The 9723-nt window shown below is 44.0% G+C and overlaps 1 protein-coding gene across 1 annotated transcript; it reads right to left on the bottom strand.

The window, feature by feature from the left end:
- Positions 1-7202: 7202 nt before the first annotated feature.
- Positions 7203-8174, bottom strand: LOC121578992 (odorant receptor 131-2-like). Its single transcript, XM_041893275.1, has one exon. It carries the CDS (start codon positions 8172-8174, stop codon positions 7203-7205), a length of 972 nt encoding a protein of 323 aa, XP_041749209.1.
- Positions 8175-9723: the final 1549 nt, after the last annotated feature.

Below are 9723 nucleotides of genomic sequence, written 5' to 3'. Positions count from 1 at the left end.
CGATCCCTCCATGTTGAGGGATTTCCACCAGAGTCATCCGACCCGCCCTGCTCCGCGTCCTCCTGGCCGTCCCCGAGGCCGGGGTCGGCGCACGGCTGGAGCCGCGCGTCAAGGGGGGGGGTACTGTCACGGATTCAGCCGAGGCTGCCCCTCCTACTTGCTCGGGCAGGCTTCGGCGTTTGTCGTCACCGGAGTACTAGCTGCTACCGATTTATGTATCTATGTTCGACTTGTTTTGTCTTAATTGGTCACACCTGTTTCCCATCATGTAGTTATGTCTTCCCTATTTAACCCTCTGTCTCACACTGTGTGTTGTGCGTGTTTGTTCATGTTTTGGTTGTCGTTAGTGTGCAGGTTTGTTCCCTCACTGCGTGGAGGTTGTTGTTCATTATTTTACCTACGAGTAAAGGACGCCTTTTGATTAGCTCTGTGTCCTGCGCCTGACTTCGCCTACCACATTACACTGACGCCTTGACACACAGTGCTTGTTTTGTCACATAAACTATTAGACTTTTAGTAACCAGGAAATGGCAGAGCGATTTCTGCAAATTGCACCTTTAACGTTAGAAGTGCCATCCAATAAATACATTTAGCTACATGATGCAAAGCTAACCAAAGGACTTTCATGCCATGGCTAGCTAACCTAGAGGAGTCCTGAAACTTTTTGTCTGAGGTAGATGTAGCTATTCCTGACAGCCCTAGTGTCCAAATTGTGCATACAGTGACCCTCCTGTCTTGTCAGTGTCAGTCATGATAATCTATTATGGCTTTGGGGCACCAAAAGGATTCCATTCACTATACAAACATCCTACAAGAAATATAAGAAGAGATAGCTAGCAAGGTAGGATCCTTGTAGCCAATGTTCCCTCTAAGCTGCTCGCATACGCGGGCGTACATCTCCCCTGGGACTGCCGCGCAGAAGAAATATCAGCATGCTCAGAGAAGAACAAGATTGAGCTTCACACAGTTTTCCCCATTAGTTAACACTATCAATGTTTTTACTGTGGGAATTGTGATCGAATCAACATATTATTAGTCACTTTCAATGCAACATACCGAAACAAAACCAACTATGCAAGAGATTTTGTTGTAGGCAGAACGCATCGGAGTGGAATTCTATTGCATTGACACGCAGGACTCAGCCCGTACTCTACAGAGACCGGTGTGCCATAACCAATCAGAGCTGCAGTAGGCCTATATGCAAATAGACCATTGCCATATATGGATCTGTGCCATTCACTTTGAACTGGACTGTTTTTACAGCATGAGCGGTCGTGAGTAGATGCGCTTGTTTTGAGATCAAAGCGAGCATGTAGCGACGTGTGCACATTTGTACGTTTGTTCATATCCTTCGCTAATTAATGAGTTATTAGCCCAGTTATAGATCATTTGTAGTCAGCGATGGGGAGTGATTGCTTCCTACAAGAGCACAAAATGTGTGCATTTCTAGACATCTTTGAAAAGCAAGTCAGGTAAAGAGATTTTTTTTGTCTTAAAGGGGCAGTGTTGTATTTTGAGACAGGCTTGAATAAGCTAAGTATCCAATAGGCAAAGGGTAGTATAATTTGTCTGATTCTCTGTAATAATGGTATGGGAATAATGATGCATTTTATTTTGTAAAGTGGTTTCTTGCATCAAACACAACAACATTTTCAGTCACCTCCTTGTCTTAAGGACAAGTGGATAAACAGGTTAATGTCAAGCCCTGCGTGTTTAAAAAAAAAAGTATCATGGAATGTAGGCCAACACTGAACACCACACATTGGCTGCTACTGTAGGCTGAGCGATAGAACAGCTATTTCCATGTTAAAATGTTATGGGATGCATTTTCTCCATTGTTTTTGATGGTAGGCCACTCTGGTAGGCCTACATTATGATCAAATAGCCACAGTAGGCTACTTGACCACTGTTAAAACTAACTTAAAGCGGGTACAGCCTCAGTGTTCACAGTAAACGCGCGCCGGAAGTTGCACAGAATTTTCACAACTTTCAAGTTTGCGCTCAACAGACCTCAACAGATCTTTTTTTGAGGGAACATTGGTTGTAGCTGCTTTTAGTAACGCTAGTATTTACAGTGCCTTCGGAAAGTATTCATACCCCTTGACTTATCCACATTTTGTTGTTACAGCCTGAATCAAAATGGATTAAATGTTTTTTGGGAAAGGCACACACCTATTTATATAAGGTCCCACAGTTGACAGTACATGTCAGAGCAAAAACCAAGCCATGAGGTCGAAGGAATTGTCCGTAGAGACAGGATTATGTAGAGGCACAGATCTGGGGAAGGGTACCAAAACATTTTCTGCAGCATTGAAGGTCCTCAAGAACACAGTGGCCTCCATCATTCCTAAATGGAAGAAGTTTAGAACCACCAAGACTCTTCCTAGAGCTGGCCGCCCGGCCAAACTGAGCAATCGGGGGAGAAGGGCCTTTGTCAGGGAGGTGACCAAGAACCGGATGGTACTCTGACAGAGCTCCAGAGTTCCTCTGTGGAGATGGGAGAACCTTCCAGAAGGACAACCATCTCTGCAGCAATCCACCAATCAGGCCTTTATGGTAGTGGCCAGACGGAAGCCACTCCTCAGTAAAAGGCACATGACAGCCCGCTTGGAGATTGCCAAAAGGCACCTAAAGGACTCTCAGACCATGAGAAACAAGATTATCTGGTCTGATGAAACCAAGATTGAACTCTTTGCCTGAATGTCTGGTGGAAACCTGGCACCATCCCTACGATGAAGCATGGTGGTGGCAGCATCGTGCTGTGGGGAGGTTTTTCAGCGGCAGGGACTGGGAGGCAAAGATGAAAGGAGCATGGTACAAAGAGATCCTTGATGAAAACCAGCTCCAGAGAGCTCAGGACCTCAGACTGGTGGCAAAGGTTCACCTTCCAACAGGACAACAACCCTAATCACACAGCCAAGACAACGCAGGAGTGGCTTCGGGACAAGTCTCTGAATGGCCTTGAGTGGCCCAGCCATTTTAAATTTTTAGTCATTTAGCAGACACTCTTATCCAGAGCGACTTACAGTTAGTGAGTGCATACATTTTTCATACTGGCCCCCCGTTGGACTCGAACCCACAACCCTGGAATTGAAAGAGCCATGCTCTACCAACTGAGCTACAGGAGGCCTAGAGCTCTGTCAGAGTGACCATCAGGTTCTTGGTCACCTCCCTGACCAAGACCCTTCTCCCCTGATTGCTCAGTTTGGACGGGCGGCCAGCTCTAGGAAGAGTCTTGGTGGTTCCAAAATTCTTCCATTTAAGAATGACGGAGGCCACTGTGTTCTTGGGGATCTTCAATGCTGCAGACATTTTTTGGTACCCTTCCCCAGATCTGTGCCTCGACACAATCTACGGACAATTCCTTCGACCTCATGGCTTTTGCTCTGACATGCACTGTCAACTGTGGGACCTTATATAGACAGGTGTGTGCCTTTCCAAATGATGTCCAATCAATTGAATTTACCACAGGTGGACTCCAATCAAGTTGTAGAAACATCTCAAGGAATGACCAATGGAAACAGTATACACCTGAGCTCATTTTCGAGTCTCATAGCAAAGGGTCTGAATACTTACAGTTGAAGTCGGAAGTTTACATACACCTTAGCCAAATACATTTAAACTCAGTTTTTCACAATTCCTGACATTTAATCCTAGTAAAAATTCCCTGTCTTAGGTCAGTTACGATCACAACTTTATTTTAAGAATGTGAAATGTCAGAATAATAGTAGAGAGAATGATTTATTTAAGTTTTTATTTATTTCATCACATTCCCAGTGGGTCAGACGTTTACATACGCTCAATTTGTATTTGGTAGCATTGCCTTTAAATTGTTTAACTTCGGTCAAATGTTTCGGGTAGCCTTCCACAAGCTTCCCACAATAAGTTGGGTGAATTTTGACCGATTCCTCCTGACAGAGCTGGTGTAACTGAGTCAGGTTTGGAGGCCTCCTTGCTCGCACACGCTTTTTCAGTTCTGCCCACACATTTTCTATAGGATTGAGGTCAGGGCTTTGTGATGGCCACTCCAATACCTTGACTTTGTTGTCCTTAAGCCATTTTGCCACAACTTTGGAAGTATGCTTGGGGTCATTGTCCATTTGGAAGACCCATTTGCGACCAAGCTTTAACTTCCTGACTGATGTCTTGAGATGTTGCTTCAATATATCCACATAATTTTCCTTCCTCATGATGCCATCTATTTTGTGAAATGCACCAGTCCCTCCTGCAGCAACGCACCCCCACAGCATGATGCTGCCACCCCCGTGCTTCACGGTTGGGATGGTGTTCTTCGGCTTGCAAGCAACCCCCTTTTTCCTCCAAACATAACGATGGTCATTATGGCCAAACAGTTCTATTTTTGTTTAATCAGACCAGAGGACATTTCTCCAAAAAGTACGATCTTTGTCCCCATGTGCAGTTGCAAACCGTAGTCTGGCTTTTTTATGGCGGTTTTGGAGCAGTGGCTTCTTCCTTGCTGAGCGGCCTTTCAGGTTATGTCGATATAGGACTCGTTTTACTGTGGATATAGATTATTTTGTACCTGTTTCCTCCAGCATCTTCACAAGGTCCTTTGCTGTTGTTCTGGGATTGATTTGCACTTTTCATACCAAAGTACATGAATCTCTAGGAGACAGAACGCGTCTCCTTCCTGAGCGGTATGACGGCTGCGTGGTCCCATGGTGTTTATACTTGCGTACTATTGTTTGTACAGATGAACGTGGTACCTTCAGGCGTTTGGAAATTGCTCCCAAGGATGAACCAGACTTGGGAGGTCTGCAATTTTTTTCTGAGGTCTTGGCTGATTTCTTTTTGATTTTCCAATGATGTCAAGGCACTGGGTTTGAAGGTAGGCCTTGAAATACATCCACAGGTACACCTCCAATTGACTCAAATGACGTCAATTAGCCTATCAGAAGCTTCTAAAGCCATGACATCATTTTATGGAATTTTCCAAGCTGTTTAAAGGCACAGTCAACTTAGTGTATGTAAACTTCTGACCCACTGGAATTGTGATACAGTGAATTATAAGTGAAATAATCTGTCTGTAAACAATTGTTGGAAAAATTACTTGTGTCATGCACAAAGTAGATGTCCTAACTGACTTGCCAAAACTATAATTTGTTAACAAGAAATGTGTGGAGTGGTTGAAAAAAACGAGTTTTAATGACTCCAACCTAAGTGTATGTAAACTTCCGACTTCAACTGTATGTAAATAAGGTATTTCTGTTTTTTATTTTAAAATACATTTGCAACAAAAAAAAACAAAAAAAAACTGTTTTCATCCATTTTAGAATAAGGCTTAACGTCACAAAATGTAGAAAAAGTCAAGGGGTCTGAATACTTTCCGAAGGCACTTTGGTGGCAGCAGATACACACTGTGTGCTTGCATGTCATTTCTGGGTAGTTCATCTATTTCCATCACAGGAGGTTGGTGGCACCTTAATTGGGGAGGACGGGCTCCTGGTAATGGCTGGAGCGGAATAGGTGGAATGGAATCATATACATCAAACACCTGTTTGATGCCATTCCATTTGCTCCATTCCAACCATTATTATGAGCCGTCCTCCCCTCAGCAGCCTCCTGTGATTTCCATGTATCGGTTAGTTTGAGAAACAAAAGCGTGTGTAAAATAACATTTATTTTGTCTGAACCTCTCCTTGTCTGAGCTTCTTCACAAATTTCTGACCCCATTGCAGTGACCAATCCTAATGTCCATAAATGCTCCATCTTTGTGTTTTCTGTTTGTGTTAACAAGCTCAATATGTACAATGTCACTCACTGCGGTGACTTCCTCTATATCCCCATAAACCTTGCAGCACCCTGTTAGAGCCGGTGTCAGCTTGGTGACTATTATATGGTTTTTTATTTTATTTATTTTACCTTTATTTAACCAGGTAAGCCAGTTGAGAACAAGTTCTCATTTACAACTGCGACCTGGCCAAGATAAAGCATAGCAGTGCGATAAAAACAACAACACAGAGTTACATATGGGGTAAAAAAACATAAAGTCAAAAAATACAACAGAAAATATATATACAGTGTGTGCAAATGTAGCAAGTTATGGAGGTAAGGCAATAAATAGGCTATAGTGCAAAATAATTACAATTAGTATTAACACTGGAATGCTAGATGTGCAAGAGATTATGTGCAAATAGAGATACTGGGGTGCAAAAGAGCAAAATAAATAACAATATAGGGATGAGGTAGTATGGTGCATCTGACTGATGTCAAATAAGAGATGATCAGGTAAACTGAATGAATCTGACTGCATATGAAAACACACTGACACTTTCTCCATGAAATATCTGTAATCTTGAACATCTTGGCATGGTTCTGTTATAATCTCCACCCGGCACAGCCAGAAGAGGACTGGCCACCCCTCATAGCCTGGTTCCTCTCTAGGTTTCTTCCTAGGCTTTCGCCTTTCTAGGGAGTTTTTCCTAGCCACCGTGCTTCTACACCTGCATTACTAGCTGTTTGGGGTTTTAGGCTGGGTTTCTGTACAGCACTTCGAGATATTAGCTGATGTAAGAAGGGCTATATAAAATAAAATTGATTGATTGATTGATTGATTAATCTTTGATTATAAGAGGCAATACATTTGTACAGACACATGAACTTGATTACTTACTATACCAGGCCTGGACCCCAGTGTAAGAGCAGCCAAAGCACAGGTCCCCTCTATGGACAGAAATGTAATTCTACAGCTTTCATTTAACACTGTATTAACATTATGCTGACATTATCTTGATTAACTTTTTATTAATATTATTGGGGGACAATTAAGGTTGACAAGGTTGTGTCCATTCTGTGGAGAGAAAAAAGTAAACCTCTATGATTTAGCTTGCTTTCATTCTCTGGACAGAAATGACCAGCAGTCATGATGTGAGGGAGAAACACAAAATGCACACATTCACACAAACCCTTACAATATATATTTTACAGAGATTCAGGGCTAGATTCAATCTGGACCGCGGAAGATCCGCATTATAGTGCAATTTACATTTAAAGGCAATGTTAAATGCATTCGCTGAGACTGCATTCACGGTAAATGCTGCATGTGTCAGCTCAATCAGAAATGACCTTAAAATGTCAAGCGTGCTATAACGCTGATCTTCCAAAGTCCAGATTGAATCTAGGCCTCATTCATTCATGCTGGTTCAAAACAAGTGAAAGATAAAAGCGTGTGTTACTAAATGTTAGTGTTTACTGGATCTGTGTGGGGGCCCCACCCTCCTAACAGAGCAGCAGATGAAGTGTTGTCTGAAGGCTGATCTGAAGGCCTTGTCCCTCAGGCCATAGATGAGGGAGCTCAGGCAGCGCGGCAGGATCAGCACCACTACGAAGTTGATAAAGCGCATCTGTGTGTAGACGGCTGGGGGCAGGTGGGCCAGCAGGGCCTCCAGCACCGCATACAGGAAGGACATGATGGACAGGCCCAGTTGGAGCGCATGCAGCAGCACGGTACGCATGGCCCGTCGTGCCGACCCAGGTTCAGAGGATGATGCGGACCGGGCCTCCAGCATGATGGCCACGTAGGTATAGACCAGCACAGCCGTTACTGTCACAAACAGCAGTGTATTCAGGGCCACACCCTTCTCCTGCTGCCACCCAGCTGTCTGCAGTTGCTCGAGGGTGCACAGCGCAGGTGACAAGAAGAAGGACGGCTCTGTGAGGAAGAGAGCACACACATCGATTAGCACGTCGATGACACCCAGCGCCCACACCAGCCCCACGGCCAGCTGGGTCCTCCCGGGCGTGGCCAGCTCACTGTGCCGCAGCGGGAAGCAGACGGCCATGTACCTCTCCAGGGACATAACGGCCAAGTTGAGGGGGGCATTGGTGAAAGTGCAGGAAGACAGCAGCACCACGAAGGCACAGGCAGCGCGGACCACAAACAGGTAGAAGACCCCCAGCATGTAGAGAACCAGGGTGATGGTCAGGTGGATGGTGTCATTGAACAGCATGTGGGCAAACAGGATGTAGCGGGCGGTGTGGCGGAATGAGGGTTTGCTCCACAGGGTGAACAGCATGGCCAGGTTGATGTAGATAAAGACCACGAGGGTCCCCAGCACCAGGAACATCTTGAAGATACGCTCCTCTGAGATGGCCAGCCGCATGGCCTGCAGCTGCACATGAGTCAGACTCAGAGACCCAGTCACGTTGGCCATTTAGGCTCCTGTTGGAGGAAGATACAACCAGGGTGAGGAGGGAGCTGAAACTGTACAGTATGTACAGTCAAATTCACACTGATGTTCAGGTTATCTGTGTGATGTTCAGGCTGACTGTAAATGCAGCTTACCGTCAAATGCACAACATGTCATTGGTAAATTGAGTTGACCTGAACTGCCTTTTCAATCCCTAATAAAAGCATCTATACCTGATGATAATGTTGTTCTTTATATCCAGCTGTGACACTGCAATGCTGCCCAATCTCACTGGAGGGTGCCAATAGAGTGGAAATATGATCTGCTGATCATGTCCCTTGTCTCAGGAACTAATCTGATTCAACTTAAAGCTAAACATGTATTGCAAAAGCTAGTAAAATCAAAATCAACTAAAATTAACCAAATTGAACAGAACATGTTAAAAGTGTATTGAAAACAGGTTATTAATCATTAGACTATGCAAAATCATTTAAATCCCTCTGTATCCTCACCTTGCAGCTTCCAGTGATACTGTGCCTCTGTCTCTCTCTGAGGTGCCAGGTCCCCGTCTTCAGGTCTAAAAGGTGCATCCCTTTTAATGTGTTAGCTACTATAGTGTCACTCGCTGACGTTGACGTCACCCAACGCACCCAGAGACTGGGCCATGAGTAAAAACACATGACTGATGACCCCCAGATAACTCCAGCGTTAAGGGAGTTGAGCTCACTACTACTTCACTAAGGACACACTGAATAGGTGCTGAAGTTAAGGAGAGGAGAGATGGGCAGAAAATCTAAACGCCCTCAGTGTGTTTGCTCCTGTACTTCTAAAGCAGGCTTCCCCTACCACTCTCCTCAGCTCTGGGCCAAAGGTCACTGCTGCTGTTCTGGCAAAGACAAGCAGTTAAAAGTCTCAAAATACGGAGAATAATTATTGATGAATCCATTGAAGTGGGCAGTTAAAGGTTGGGTTAGTAAAATGTATAGTTCAGCTTGTTTGTTTGACAATCTCTTACAGTCTTTTACAGTCTTTTATTTAATGCTCCTTTCCTGTAACCATCAGCAGAGGCCCACTGTGTGGAGGATCTATGAGTTCCCCTCTAACCATAGTAATCATTCATCATCACTCCTTTTATCTATTTAAACTTCATTTTAATGAACACCATTATTCATTCAAATACGTATTATCTGCATGAGACACAATACTTAGATTCTCAGAGGTCAAATTGTAAAGCCTCTGTCTGAATTGTGTGAATTCGTAGATAATTACTCAAACTACTTAATCATCAGCTCCCCTGGTGCTAGTTTGCATGGATGAGTAAAGCGACTGCCTTGTTGTATGGAAATGGGTGATTTATTCACTTTTGTTGGCAGGCTTGCAAGCAGAGATATCTGCCTGATCCTTTCAGTGTAATGCTTTCTGTCTTCTGGTGTGATACAGTGGGGGAAAAAAGTATTTAGTCAGCCACCAAGTTCTCCCACTTAAAAAAGATGAGAGAGGCCTGTAATTTTCATCATAGGTACACGTCAACTATGACAGACAAATTGAGGAAAAAAAATCCAGAAAATCACAT

The sequence above is a fragment of the Coregonus clupeaformis genome, chromosome 13, assembly GCF_020615455.1.
Source record: "Coregonus clupeaformis isolate EN_2021a chromosome 13, ASM2061545v1, whole genome shotgun sequence".
NCBI classification, from domain to species: Eukaryota; Metazoa; Chordata; class Actinopteri; order Salmoniformes; family Salmonidae; genus Coregonus; species Coregonus clupeaformis.
This window is presented reverse-complemented; position numbering and strand designations above follow the sequence as displayed.

Excerpts from the sequence above, each read along its gene's own strand:
- LOC121578992 (XM_041893275.1), bottom strand. The coding sequence starts at position 8,174 with ATGGCCAACGTGACTGGGTCTCTGAGTCTGACTCATGTGCAGCTGCAG.